The sequence below is a fragment of the Bombina bombina genome, chromosome 5 (genome assembly GCF_027579735.1).
Source record: "Bombina bombina isolate aBomBom1 chromosome 5, aBomBom1.pri, whole genome shotgun sequence".
Classification (NCBI taxonomy): Eukaryota; Metazoa; Chordata; class Amphibia; order Anura; family Bombinatoridae; genus Bombina; species Bombina bombina.
This window is the reverse complement of record NC_069503.1, coordinates 667,627,687-667,643,796: the sequence shown is the minus strand read 5'-3', so window position 1 is coordinate 667,643,796 and position 16,110 is coordinate 667,627,687. Positions and strand designations below refer to the sequence as shown.

General features: G+C 35.6%; 1 protein-coding gene across 1 annotated transcript in view; it reads right to left on the bottom strand.

Moving 5' to 3' along the window:
• The window catches only part of LOC128660672 (cadherin-6-like), a 519,409-nt gene that overhangs the window by 44,477 nt on the left and 458,822 nt on the right, over positions 1-16,110 (bottom strand). The window contains exons 6-7 of the mRNA XM_053714615.1: positions 6,805-6,972; positions 5,479-5,666 (exon numbers count right to left, since the gene is read on the bottom strand). Of these exons, the coding sequence (XP_053570590.1) occupies positions 5,479-5,666; positions 6,805-6,972 (356 nt within the window). The remainder of the gene's footprint in view (positions 1-5,478; positions 5,667-6,804; positions 6,973-16,110) is intronic.

Here is a 16,110-nt window from a genome sequence, read left to right as displayed (position 1 = left end):
AAAGAAAAGATCCCTACTATCCTTCTATGATTTTGTGACTATTACTCACCCCAAAGGAGGAAAGCAAATAGAATGGCTTTACAGCAACAGCAGTTATTTAAAGAGAATGGGTATTGCCCTGTGAGCCTCTACAGAAAAGTATATTAACTATTAACAAAAATAACAGTTAAATGTCCAGATGCTAAGGGAAAATGACCGCCGACGTACGTTTTGCTGTATTTTTGTCTTGAGGATGTTTAAGGATGCTTTCTTTTTTCTCTAGTATATGTATCACATGATTAGAGACTGGTGACAAATGAGTGCACAGCTCTCTGCTGGAGCATACAGAGTGGTACACATCTTGTGATTGGAGGCCTGTGACAAGAGAATTCATGGCTCTCTGTTGGAGTATACAGACATCACATGATTGGACACTGGTGAAAAGCAAGTGCACGACTCTCTGTTGAAGTATACAGAGTAATACACATCACATGATTGGAGACTGATGAAAAAAAAGTGCACAGCTCTCCATTGGAGTATACAGAGTACAGAGAAGCACAGCCATGAATTGTTGATGTTGTCACAAGGAGTAAGAAAGAACAAAATTGTGTTCCTCAATTTGATTATGTTCTGGAATCAGCCACTAACTTTAAAATACTACTGAGTTCTGTTTTATGATAAGCATAAGTCATAAGACTCCTCGTTTTAACTATATATTCTATTTGATGAGTGCAGTATATGTTAACGTGCAGATACACTATCTATTGCTTTGTTTTTGTACAGCTATGCTGCTTCTATTTGTCTTTCTAGCCTGTCCTTCTCAAGAACGTATGTGTTGCAGCTCCTAAACATGAAATAAAGAATGTATTGAACCCCTTTATGAGGGTTGAACATAATAAAGAAGGGATACTTAAAGTGAAAGTAAAGTTTGCTGTTTTGCTAACCATAGTAACATATTATGTTGCAAATCAATAGGACTTTCATTCATGGTTTATTTTTATACTTATGTGCAAATCAAGTTTTATCCTAAATAAAAGCAGAATTTTACCTATGATAAATTCAACCCGTTTTTTTTTTTTAATTCTTACTTCCTGATCACGTTTCTTTTTGGGCCAACTGAAATTCTGGCCGTTAGGCGGCCGTGAAGCGACGTCATCCGCCTATTGATGGATCTGCGCATGCGTCAAATCTAGAATCTCTACTGTTATGCTGAACACGCGCTCCCGATTCACGCATGCGCAAAACATTTGTGACTGACAGCATAAACGATAGATAGACGCATGCACTTTGGACACAGGTTGAACAGAGAATCGCATGCGCATTAAAGTTAGAATCGGCGATTTGCGCATGCGCAATGGAATTGGTCCTTGTGAACGCGCATTCGTGATTTGTATAGAATGGGTGGAACCGCTCTATACGACAACACTGAAAAATATAGGAAGTAGAAGATGGGAGGAGTCAGCAGGAGAACGGTATTACAATTATATGATATAAAAAAGGCACAAATCAATACATTTCATAGAAAAAATATAGCGATTGTAATATTATACAGTTATACAATGCAGTGATGTGTTCTAATGGGACAAAATTTACTTTCACTTTAATAATATATTTGTAACATGTTTAACTGCCACCTTTACAAAACAAAATTAAAGTCCTTATAAACCCTTTTATTTTTTTCATTTAAAGGGGACAGCAGCTGTCTTGTTTCTGTAAATTATATTTCTTTATTACCAGTAATACATTATGTTTCAGTCTTAATTGTGTAGTTAAGCTTTAAAGGGACATGAAACCCAATTTTTTTTTCTTTCATGATTCAGATAAAGCATGCAATTTTAAGCAACTTTCTAATTTACTTCTATTATCAATTTTTCTTCATTCACTTGCTATCTTTATTTGAAAAAGAAGGCATCAAAGCTAAGGAGCCAGCAAATGTTTGGTTCAGACCATGGACAGCACTTGTTTATTGGTGCTGTCCAATCAGCAAGGACAACCCAGTTTGTTCATCAAAAATGGTCCGGCATCTAAACTTACATTTTTGCTTTTCAAATAAACATACCAAGAGAATGAAGAAAAATCAATAATAGGAGTAAATTAGAACGTTACTTAAAATTTCATGCTCTATCTGAATCATGAAAGAAAAAGTGTGGGTTAAGTGTCCCTTTAATTATCTTGATATCCTTTGCTGAAAAACATATCTAAATAGGCACAGTAGCTGCTGATTGGTGGTTGCACATAGATGATTTGTGTGATTGGCTCACCCATGTGCATTGCTATTTCTTCAACAAAAGATATCTAAAGAATAAAGCATATTAGATAATAGAAGCAAACTTAAATGTTGGTTAACATTGTATTCTCTATATAAATCATGAAAGAAAAATTTTGGGTTTAATTTCCCTTTAAACACTGCTTAGTAACAAATCTGTAATAAATATGTTGGTACAAAATATTATACAAGACAGACTTATTGGTCCAATACAAACTATCCTATAAAGCTGTAAATAATCGTGTGTGCATTCTTTATTCTAACTCATTGTTTTCCCAGTGATATAATGTTAGTTGGAATGCCTTTCAGTAAAATACAGAATAATATTGTTTTATGAGATCTGAATTTTCTGTACCTTCAACATTTTTCTGGACATTGGATTCACTTTTAACTTATCGATTTTTTTTGTCCACTCTGAACTGACAGAATTTATATAAACCCAAGATAGAATCTAGTATTATTGCTTTGTTTTCAGAACCTTGGAAAAAAACAAAAAACTTGCATTTCTGCTTGTTTTCTGCCACTGAGTTCTCTTAGCCTTGCCACACTAATTGGCAATCAGTCTCGCCTGGTTCCTTACATAGCTCCATGGTGCCTCCGCAGGTGGCCTTGTGAGTGACTGGCACCCCTGTAAAGAGATGCTCTTTGCTACTGATTGCTTCCTCCTCAGTGTTCTGCCTCCCTATATGTCTGCTTGACAACATTTTAGCTGGTTCTTCCATCGTATCTACAGTAAAAAGATTGTGGTTGTAATCCTAATCTAATTCACGTTTTGATTGAAAAGTGTAGCAATTCTCTTTATATTTGTCTACTTGTCTTAGTATATGCTATCTGTTACCATGTTGTATTTAAACTGGCAGTTTTTGTTTTATGACTAATCCTATAAAACAAAATGCAAAACTCTGTGACTATTTTGAACAGAATATATAAATAAAAGGGCGCCCCATTTGGAAAACCTGCTTGTAGCAGATCAATTGTCATACCAGCATTTTACATATGTCATGTATTATATCACACAGACCTGGCTAATGTCTCTTCTAAAATGTCACACAGACCTGTATGAACTTTGTCATTTGCTATTTAAAGTGATGGTAAACTTTCCCCTTTGTATAAACAGATCTGTAATGTTAGCCATATTATAGATGGAGTTTAAATGATCAGTTGTAATGAAGATATGCTTTAACTTACTTTTTAATGTAGCGCTGAAATTCAAATACTGCCCACTTCAAAAGTATTGTTTTTGTGTTTGAACTGTTCTCCAGTCGGTGCTCTAGCTACAAAACAAATTGTGTGAGTGCCGTATGGCTAGAGCGCCGATTGGAGAACAATTCAAACCCTTAGCTCACAAAAAAATTACTTTTGAAGTAGGCATCTGGAGCGTGGGGTATTTGAATTTAAGTGCTAGATTAAAAAGTAATTTAAAGTGCATCTTCATTACAGCTGGTGAATTAAACTCTGGGCCATAGTGTTTAGTTGCTGATAATTATTTATTATAAAGGGACACAAAAGTTTCTCTCTCTCTCTCTCTCTCTCTCTCTCTCTCTCTCTCTCGCTCTCTCTCACTATCACTCTATCTAATCTATCTATCTATCTATCTATCTATCTATCTATCTATCTATGTATTATCTATCTATAATCTATCTATCTATCTATCAATCTATCATCTATCTATCTATATATCTATCTATCTATCTATCTATCTATCTATCTATCTATCTATCTATCTCTATTATCTATCTTCAATGTATCATTTTAAATATGCAATAAATAACATAACTTACACATCCCCCTTTTCCAGCATCTATTAATCCAATTATATATACATTTCATACCTCCATGATTCTATTTACAAGTCTGTGAAACGTCAAAATCATTCACAAGGACAGACAAGAAAACAAGTAAGTGAATATTGTTATCATTCACAAGAGTAATCAGTTTTACTGCCATTCAGAAGGAGAAGCAGGAAAAAGGTAGACTAACATCATTCACAAGGGCAGATAGGAAATATATAGGTCATCTATAAAGACAACAAGGAAAGGTACCAAAAATGTGTCATCACTCTTAAGAACAACCAGGAGTTATGATATAAAGATTTTTAATGAGTACATGGGGATATCATGTTTTTGCATGCCAGTTGCATTCATCTAAATGTATTTAATTACTTGTTACCTATAGATGTGCTGTTTCTCCATAATATTCACTGAAGAATGAAAGGTTGCTGTAGCAACTCTACCTTGATGCAAATGTTCCTTTGAGAACTGTCATGCACACAATATATGTCTCTTTCTTTAGGTCAATTACAATAATTGCTTTGTAAACAAATTATTAAATAAGAACAACAAATTTCCAGATCTTTTTTTTTTTTGTTTTGAAGTCATTAAAATATTAAATAATATACATATTTCTATTTTTCACTTTTTTAGGTTAAGCTACATTTAACCATTCAAAGGGACATGCTAGTCATTTTATAAAAAATACTGTTTGTGCTTAAATAATTTAACAATTATATCTATAATATAATTTAGTAATACATTGAATTAATCCATATTCACTCATCCGCACCCAGTGCAAGTAACCCTGGATACATATCCATATTCACTCATAAACATGCCCAGTTTTCTCTGGAGTGCTGAGCCTGTTGAAATGTCACATGACATTACCTGCGATCCAGAGCGCTCTGCAGATGCAATAAAGAAGATGCTCATGCACGTACCCTACTTATATATTTAAAGCAGGTTAAGGTGTAGGAAAGAAAAATAATTAAAGTTACTATTATAACAAGGCTAAAGACCTCCTAACGACAAAGACATACCGTTAAGCAACTTTCCAACTTACTTATATTAACAAATTTTCTTCATTTTCTCTGTATCCTTTGTTGAAGGAAAACCAATGCATTGCTGGGAGCTAGCTGATCACATTTGGAAAGCCAATAATACAATGTTCTTGTCAGCAGCTAGCTCCTAGTAGAGCATTGGTGATCTTAAGCCTACCTAGGTATGCTTTTAATTAAGGGATAATAGGAATGAATCAAATTAGGTAACAGAAGTATATTGAAAAGATGTTTAAACTTGCATGAAAATTACATTTTTACTTTACTGTCCCTTTAAGGTTTTACTGGTTTTGGGTAGTTTCTATGCACATATTTTTTTTCTAAAATGATTAAAATGTCCATTAAAAAATAACTCTTTTTGGTTTATATGTAGGAGTCTTTTTTTTGTTAAACAAATAATTACCTTTTTTACAATTATTACTCCTTCCTGTGTTTCCCTGTCTGTGATGATATCAAACATGTTGGATTCGTCTCCTTCACTAATATGGTATTCCGTCTCTGCATTTTCACCTTCATCTAGATCATTAGCTTTGATTCTGCCAATTGATGAACCCACAGGGGAAGACTCCAGGGTTCTGAGCTGATAGGCACCTAGGGATTTAAACGCAGATCATTTTTCAAAACACTTTTTACTTTCTTTTTTTTTTTACTGGTACAGCAGAAAATAAAACATGAAAAATGCTTGTAGAAAAAGGAAACCGAATCAATAAAATTACATGAGTAGCATATTGGCGTTAACTCTCTATAGCAGGTGTATTCTGTTTCAATGTCAAACTCAGCTGTTCATATTTGACCTTGAGTATCTATGTATATTTGCAATCCTCTTAAAATTCCAATGCAAAGTGAATCATGTATTGTCAGCACCACAGAAGCTGTCCTATTAATAAATTGCTATGTAACAAGATATGGTAAATTATACAGGGAGGTATACAACAGCCATATTTTTCTTGCCGAGTTCTGCATGTGCATTCATAACAAAAACAAAAAATGTCAATATAAATGCAATTGTATACCCTTTTTCTAGATAGCAAATGTTTCTTCTCCGATAATCCCAAATGTCTGATTGGGTTACTTAGAAAAATGTTCTTTTGTGCTTTAGTAAACACAGCTATAGTAATGGGCAGCCTGGAGCTACGCTGAGGACATTTGAAATATTGACTCCATCTTTATCCCATAACACAATTACTCCAGATTTGTCCTTCACTTTTTTTCCGATACAATTTTTTTTTTTTTTTATGGATTGCATTCAGAAAAACAACATAGGGAGTTAAAGACGGACGCTACAATGTGATGAGCATCAAATATAAAAGAAGTTAAGCTGACAGAACTTGAAATGCATGAAGGAGAAAATCTGTAAAAAATACATTCATTTAAAACATGATTACATTTCATGGTGAAAAGAATCATATAAATATTTTCTCAAAGGAATAGGTGTTAAGAGATTTCCTTTGGCATCAGAGCAAATTGTGTGCCCATTCCAAACAAAGACATAGCCCTCATATCGATATATAGAATATATGGAATTCAAACTATCCTACTAAAGCCCTAAGGCTAAAAAAGTCTGCAAGCAAATAAATCAAAAAAGCTCTACAGAGTAACATTTAATGCCATTTCATCCCCGTGGGTTTATAGATGGAAGGAAACAGATTCTCAGTTTCAGCTTATATAAAATACATCTGTTTTTATAATCCAAATAGTTCACAGAAAACAAACAGCAAATAGAGCTTACTCTGAATGAATCGAGGAGGATTGTCATTGACATCAGACAAAGTGATATTTACTTCTGTGGTCCCAGATAGTCCTCCCATCTGCCCACCCATGTCTTTGGCTTGGATAACAACTTGATATTGTTGCCTGTTTTCTCTGTCCATGTTTGGCAGTGCCGTCCTGATAATACCTGAAACAGAACAATCCATATGTTCAATGAGTACCTCCCCCAGGGTCATAAATTGACAATAGCAATGATGACAGTGATTCAAAGGAACATTAAACTAGAAAAAATATCTGTCATGAATCTGAAAAAGCCCTAACTAAACATGTAAATATTTTAAGCGGTTAATTTAGATGGTTAAAGCGTACATCTATCTGTACCTGTTTATGGTATAAAAACTGATAAGCAATACTCTAAAGATCTATTGGTAGACAGTCATGGCCCAACAGCATAAAAAGTCTTTTTTTTTCTCTAAGTACAGTAACATTGATTTCTAAAAAATGAAATATATTTTAAAAATTAATTCTTTTAAATGCAACAAAGAAAAATACTACTTTAAAGGGACCGTAAAGTCAAAATTAAACTTTCATGATTTAGATAGTTCATGCAATTTTAAACAATCTTAAAATGTACTTTTATTATCAAATTAGCTTAATTCTCTTAGTATCCTGTGTTGTAGAGTAGGCTCAGGGTTCAGGGTGTCACTAGGAGCTAGCTGAACTCATGTGGTGAGCCAATGACAAGAGGTATATGTGCAGCCACCAATCACCAGCTAGCACTGCTGCTCCAGAGCCTACATAGGTATATTCTTCAACAAAGGACAACAAGAGAGCAAAACAAATTTGATAATAGAACTAAAATGGAAAGTTTCAAACTGCATGCTCTATCTGGATGGTTGAATCTTAATTATGAGTTTACTGTCCCTTTAAGTAAAATTCTCTATCCAGGGCACAAGAATAAGCTGTTATATTTAAATGTAAAACAATAAGACTTTAAGGGACACTCAAGTCAAAATAAACTTTTATGATTTAGAAAGTGCATGCAGTTTTAAGACACTTTCCAATTTACTTCCATTACTACATTTTGCACAGTCTTGTTATATGCACACTTTCTGGGAATCAAGCTCCTACTGACCATGTTCACAAGCTCACCGGGTATACGTATACTAGTCTGTGATTGGCTGATCTCTGTCTCATGATACAGGGGGGGGGGGGGGGCAAAAAATGGAAGATAAAATTAATTTGGCAGAAAAAAAATCTACTGCTTATGTGAAATTCAGAGTAGGAGTTATTTCATTGTCTTTTTATTATGCAATTCTACTGTATTTAGTGGTCCTTTAACAGTTTAAAAGGTAATTAGCTACTACTGGATTTGTCACCAAGTCAGTATTTTAGAGCCTGTGAGGGTAATTTGAAAATTAAATCCAGTATAGGTCTTGTATGTATATATATATATATATATATATATATATATATATATATATATATATAAAATATAGAGATATATATATATATATATATATATATATATAAAACACAGGTTGAGTGCACTTACAGGACTTGACTTTCATATAGTTTTATTCAACAATCCAAATGAATCTTCTTTACAAATGAATCAACGTTTCGGCTCTCTGTGGAGCCTTAGTCAAGACATTACAACCAATGAAAATCTGTAACAGTGCTCTGGACATTTCTTCACATATCAGCCGCATTCAGACAACTCCATTGAGTTGTTTGAATGCTGCTGATATATCAAGAAATTATATATCAAGAAATGTCCAGAGTACTGTAACATATTTACTTTGGTTGTAATGTCTTGAAAAAGGCACCAACGAGAGCTTAAATGCTGACTCTTTTGTAAAGAAGATTGATTTGAAATGTTGAATAAAACTATAATAAAACTATATGAAAGTCAAGACCTGTGAGTGCCAAAACTTTAAAAAATCTACTAGTGGGCTTCGAGGAAGCACCCAGGCATATACGTGTGGAAAGAAGTGAGTGCATGGCAGCAATCTGTCTATCTATCTAAAAAAATAATAATAATAAATATATATATATATATATATATATATATATATATAATGGCATCTGTTTCTTTAAAATTGAAGCGTATTTTGAAAAGCACAAGGTGATGTTGCTTCAGGCTACAGATTTAATTATGCTAATAAATATGGCCGGTATTTATACCATTTAATTGGAAACACTTACTGCTATAGCTCTTTAACAAAACTGTTTACAGTGTTATTCCGCCCTATTTGCTTTACCAAGTGTCATGCTGATTACACACACTGTATTTAAAATGGAGGAAAGGGAGAATGTGCCACATATTTGGTTTATTTTTTCTATCAAAATAATCATCAGCTCTTTTAATCAGTCACCCACAGCTTTCCTTAAATTTGTTGCGGAGAAGCACTGCTTTCTGTAGTTTGTAAATAAACAGTGCAGAACTGAGAAGTTATTCAAAGGTTTGCATTATTCAACATTAGCATCACAAGAGGCCTCAATAAAATGTATCATTGTCAAGATTTTTATTATAAACACCTCATTGGAGAGGCAAAAATGATACACACACACACACACACACACATATATATATAACAACAATTAAAATTATGGGGATGCGAAAAGTGAGTTTAAAATCCTCCACTAAATACAAAATATAAAGAAAATAACTAATTGTGTAAACCATTTACAAATCTAAACAAGTCAGAAGACTTGCTTTAAACCCAGAAACTCTCTGACTACACTGTTTCCAATGCAGCAAAGGAATCTGGGTAAGATATGCAAATGAGGTTCACAATGACTCACCTTTTTACTTAGCTAGGGTTAGTACAGTGATTCAGACCAATCCCAGGACAGCTGTTTCGTGGTTATTGCCACTAACCCTAGCTAAGCATAAAAGCTGTGTAATGCAGCAGTGCTATGGCATAAAGGGAAGTCTGTCTTAAAAAGCAGGCTAAAAGTAAAAAGGTGAGTCATTGTGAACCTCATTTGCATATCTTACCCAGATTCCTTTGCTGCATTGGAAACAGTGTAGTCAGAGAGTTTCTGGGTTTAAAGCAAGTCTTCTGACTTGTTTAGATTTGTAAATGGTTTACACAATGAGTTATTTTCTCTCTCTCTCTCTCTCTCTCTCTCTCTCTCTCTCTCTCTCTCTCTCCTCTCTCTCCTCTCTCTCTATATATATATATATATAAAAGAGACCACTGCAAAATTATAAGTTTCTCTGGTGTTACTATTTATAGATGTGTTTGAGTAAAATGAACATTTTTGTTTCATTCTATAAACTACAGTTAATATTCCTCCAAAATTTCTTATAAAAATAGTTATTTAAAGGGACATTATACACTCATTTTTTCTTTGCATAAATGTTTTGTAGATGATCTATTTATATAGCCCATAAAGTTTTTTTGTTTTTTTTTGTTTTTTTAAAATGATAGTATTGCTTATTATTAAATAACATTGCTCTGATTTTCAGTCTAACCAAGCCCCAAAGTTTTATGAGAATAACGTCAGATACCTACTCCAGCTTGCTCCTTTTTGTGTAAAGGGTCTTTTCATATGTGAAATAAGGGGGATGGGGAGGGTCTTATTTCCCACTTGCAGTGGGCTTTCCAGCTACATTTTCAACAGAGCTAAACTGAGAGTTTCTAAGTAAGTTTTTAAACAGTTTTATATTGGATTTTTATATCAGTATCTGTGCATCTTATTCTTTATAGTAGTTTCTATTACATGCAATTATATGAAAATTGGTGTATACTGTCCCTTTAAAGCATATATTATATTATATATGCCACTGCTGTGGTCATCAATATTCTCTTGCAATAGGACCAGCAGGATTACAAAACAGTGCTAGTTGTATCTCAAAAGTTATTTGAATTAAAAAATGTCTCTTGACCATGCCAAAATAGTTAAAAATAAAAGTTTTTAGTGAGGAAAATAGGGGTTCCATTCTGGCTTTACTAGCAGAGGGATACAGTGTGCGTCAGGTTGCTTCCATCCTTAAAATTTAAAAGATGGTGGTTCATAAGAACCAGGAAGCAGACATTGGGGACAACAAAGCTACCGACTGGCAGAGGGCGAAAACAACTCTCCACTGCCTGGGATGACCACCAACTCATTTGAATGTCACTCAACAACTGTAGGATGGCATCAAGTGACCTACAAAAAGAATGGCAAATGGCAGCTGCGGTGAAGTGCATAGCAAGGACAGTTCAAAATAGGCTCCTAGAGGCAGGGCTAAACTAGTGCAAAACTAGAAAAAAGCCCTTCATCAATGAGAAGCAAAGAAGAGCCAGGCTGAGGTTTGCAAAATAACCTAAGGACTACATTTATCCACCAATCAGCAAGAGCTACCGAGGTGCTGAACCAAAAATGGGCCGGTTACAAAGATAATATTCCTGTTTTTACAAATAAAGATACCAAGAGAACAAATAAAAAATGATAATATGAGTAAATTTAGAAAGTTGCTTAAAATTGCATACTCTATCTGAATAATGAAAGAAAAAAAAAATGGGGTTTGTGTCCCTTTAAATATAGGAATAAAGGTACACTTCTTTCTAGTTAATGGAAATTCTTTACTAGTCTTGGAGTACTGTACTAGGAGAAATCCAACCAAAAGCAGGTTTATTTTCTAATCTTTCAATAAACTAGACAGACAGACAAACAGATAGATAGTGCCTAGTGCCCACAATAATTGGGCCTACAAAAATGCTTTAATTTAGTTTAAAATCAAAATAAAGGGATGAAAAAATATTGTGCTAAAATAGTTTATCAAATTAAAAATGAAAGTTTGATTGGAAGAAAAGGGTAGATGTTTCTTTAACAAAGTAGTGCAGCTGATATTACCAGTAATAGCATATTTCAAGGGACATTAATCTCAAAATGCATTTTCCCATAAGAAGTTTAAAGGGACATGTCACCCATATGCCAAATCATGTGAAAGTGATACAGCATATCTGCAAACCAAAAAAAAGATTACTAGAAAAACATAAATTATGCTTACCTGATAATTTAATTTCCATCTGTGGGAGGAGAGTCCACTGCTTCATTCATTACTTGTGGAAATTAAGAACCTGGCCACCAGGAGGAGGCAAAGACACCCCAGCCAAAGGCTTAAATACCTCCCCCACTCCCCTCATCCCCCAGTCATTCTGCAAAGGGAACAAGTAACAGTAGGAGAAATATCAGGGTATAAACAGTGCCAGAAGAATAAAATTAAATTTAGTTCCGCCCACCGGAGAAACGGGCGGGAGTAGTGGACTCTCCTCCCACAGATGGAAATGAAATTATCAGGTAAGCATAATATATGTTTTCCATCTTAATGGTAGGAGAGTCCACTGCTTCATTCATTACTTGTGGAAACACATACTCAAGCTCTAGAGGACACTGAATAAAAAAAAACGGGAGGGTAAAAGGATGCAGACCCTAAACTGAGGGCACCACAGCCTGCAGAACCTTTCTCCCAAAAGCTGCTTCCACTGAAGCAAAAACATCAAATTTGTAAAACTTTGCAAAAGTATGTAAGGAAGACCAAGTCGCTGCCTTACAAATCTGCTCCATAGAAGCCTCGTTCTTAAAGGCCCAAGAAGAGGCCACAACCCTAGTTAAGTGAGCTGTAATCCTCTGAGGAGGCTTATGTACCGCTGTCTCATAGGCCAGACGGATAATGCTCCTCAACCAAAAAGACAGTCAAGTGGAATAGACCCTCTGCCCCCTGCGCTTCCCTGAATACAACAACAAATAAAGACGAAGTCTGTTTGAATTCCTTCATGGCCTGAAGATAAAACTTCAAGGCCCGAACCACGTCCAAATTATGAAGCAACCTTTCCTTTGATAAAGAAGGGTTAGGACACAAGAAAGTAACTACTATTTCCTGATTCATGTTACGATTTGACATGACCATGGGAAGAAAACCCAATCCAGTGCAAAGAACAGCCTTATGAGCGTTAAAAAACAGGTAAAGAGGGGGTTGGGACAAAGGATTCAGAAGACTCACAGAGTGGGGTTACACAATTCCACTGTGTAGATTTTTAGAGGAAGGGAAATTAAAGGATAGAAACAGATTGGAGATAATAGCTGATGGACGATTCACACACTGGCTTAAATATGCACAACTCCAGCACTTTCTACAAACATCTCCACATAGGAAAGAATTCCTCCACCCTATGACTCCCTTCGAAAGACTATGCGAAAGGGAGACAGTAATCCAGAGTCCCCTATCTGTCTCCCGTCAACTTTTAATAGAACCTCAAAATATAAACTTACCAAATTACACATCAAAATGGACACTTGACCTACATACAAACATAGATAACAAGGCCTGGTGCAATATTTTCCAAAGAACGAAAAAATCCTCCACATCACCACAAATACTTGAATTAAACTACAACATTTTATCATGCTGGTACTTAACACCGACTAGACTGAACACTATATATCCTGACTTATCACGACTGTGCTGGAGGGGATGTGAAGAACAGGGTAGCCTAATACATATGTGGTGGGATTGCCCTTTAATAAAGAACTTGTGGAAAGAGACAGAAACCCACCTTCAGAGAATAGCGGGAGATACTTTTTTGCTTAACCCTAGAATAGCATTACTAAATGATACTCCCCACATTCCATGTAAGTTGAGATCCCTTTTAGTACAGATAGGGCTCAATGGAGCTCGGTCATTGATTGCCAGGGCATGGAAAACACCAACATCTCCGACAAAAGAGATGTGGATTGAAAGAACGACCGAGCTCATTGGCCTAAAAGAGTATGGTTTTTTTAAAACGGAACAGACTACCCTTCTTTTTAGACGCTAAATTCTTATGGGAAAATATACACACACCATCTTAATATATAACCACAAACACACGAGTCCCACAAGTGCAATGCTCATCAATGGTGATGGAGGTCACTCATTCCCTGGCCCGGATATCTGGGGGGATCTGAAAATTTTTGGATGAAGAGTCTGATAGGATTAAGAGAGACAGATTGTCATGGATTTATAAATAAAGTTGATCGAACTTGAAGTTTAAGGTAACAATGTCTATAAGTGGTACGAGTTAATTGTGGAGCAATAAATTGGTTAGTAGTTTAGAATGTTTTAATTTATTACAGAACAGTGTAATTAGGCATAGGTCTAGGAATGTATAATGTACAATAATTGTCTGATACACCTTGTAAAATGTAAAACATAATAAATAAATAAAAAAAAAAACAGGTAAAGAGGCTCACATGTAAAAACCAGGTAAAGAGGCTTCACACGAAAGTCTAATGTCGAGCAAATGCATAGGCTCAAACGGAGCCCTCTGCAAATTCTTAAGAACCAAATTTAACCCTTTAATGACCACAGCACTTTTACATTTTCTGACCATTTGGGACCAAGGCTATTTTTAAATTTTTGCTGTGTTTGTGTTTAGCTGTAATTTTCCTCTTACTCATTTACTGTACCCACACATATTATATACCGTTTTTCTCGCCATTAAATTGACTTTCTAAAGATACCATTATTTTCATCATATCTTATAATTTACTATAATTTTTTTTATAAAATATGAGGAAAAAATGGAAAAAAACACACTTTTTCTAACTTTGACCCCCAAAATCTGTTACATATCTACTACCACCAAAAAACACCCATGCTAAAAAGTTTCTAAATTTTGTCCTGAGTTTAGAAATACCCAATGTTTACATCTTCTTTGCTTTTTTTGTAAGTTATAGGGCCATAAATACAAGTAGCACTAGCTATTTCCAAACCATTATTTTTTCAAAACTAGCGCTAGTTACATTAGAACACTAATATCTTTAGGAATCTCTGAATATCCATTAACATGTAAATATTTTTTTTAGAAGACATCCCAAAGTATTGATCTAGGCCCATTTTGGTATATTTCATGCCACCATTTCACCATCAAATGCGATCAAATACAAAAAATCATTCACTTTTTCACAAATTTTTTCACAAACTTTTGGTTTCTCACTGAAATTATTTACAAACAGCTTGTGCAATTATGGCATAAATGGTTGTAAATTCTTCTCTGGGATCCCCTTTAATCAGAAATAGCAGACATATATGGCTTTGGCGTTGCTTTTTGGTAATTAGAAGGCCACTAAATGCCACTGCGCACCACACGTGTATTATGCCCAGCAGTATAGGGGTTAATTAGGGAGCATGTAGGGAGCTTTTTGGGATAATTGTAGCTTTAGAGTAGTGTAGTAGACAACCCAAAGTATTGATCTAGGCCCATTTTGGTATATTTCATGCCACCATTTCACCGTAAATGCGATTAAATAAAAAAAAAAAATGTTACATTTTTCACAATTTTAAGTTTCTCACTGAAATCATTTACAAACAGCTTGTGCAATTATGGCACAAATGGTTGTAAATGCTTCTCTGGGATCCCCTTTGTTCAGAAATAGCAGACATATATGGCTTTGGCGTTGCTTTTTGTTAATTAGAAGGCCACTAAATGCCGATGCACATCACACGTGTATTATGGCTAGCAGTGAAGGGGTTAATTATGTAGCTTGTAGGGAGCTTGCAGGGTTAATTTTAGCTTTAGTGTAGAGCTCAGCCTCCCACCTGAAACATCAGACCCCCTAATCCCTCCCTTCCCTCCCCCACCCCACAATTGTCCCCGCCATCTTAAGTACTGGCAGAAACTCTGCCAGTACAAAAATAAAAGGTATATTTGTTTTTTTTTGTTTTTTTTAGCATATTTACATATGCTGCTTTGTAGTATCCCCCTTAGCCCCCAACCTCACTGATCCCACACCAAACAGCTCTCTAACCCTCCCCCTCTGCCTTAGCGGGCGCCATCTTGGGTACTGGCAGCTGTCTGCCAGTACCCAGTTTAGTAAAAAAAGGAATCTTTTTTTTTTTTAAATCCCCTTTTCTGTAGTGTAGCTTCCCCCGACCAACCTCCCACCAGTTGCAGATCACTTAGAAACTATACATAACATTTTTCCTTTCTTATTTATTATAGCTATTTTCAGATTTTTTTCTGTAGTGTAGCGGTTCCCTCCCGCTCCCGCCCCGTGCACGCGCCCGCCCGCCGCCCCCCGTGCACGCCCCCCATCGGTCCCGCCCCCGATCCCGCCCCCCTGCACATTACACGGCGCATCGATGGCCACCCACCCGCCTCCCAAGTACGCTCCCACCCACCAACGATACCGGCCATCGATGTCCGGTGCAGAGAGGGTCACAGAGTGGCTCTCTCTGCATCGGATGGCCATTTAAGATTATTGCAGGATGCCTCCATATCGAGGCATCACTGCAATAACCGGAAAGCAGCTGGAAGCGAGCAGGATCGCTTCCAGCTGCTTTCCACAC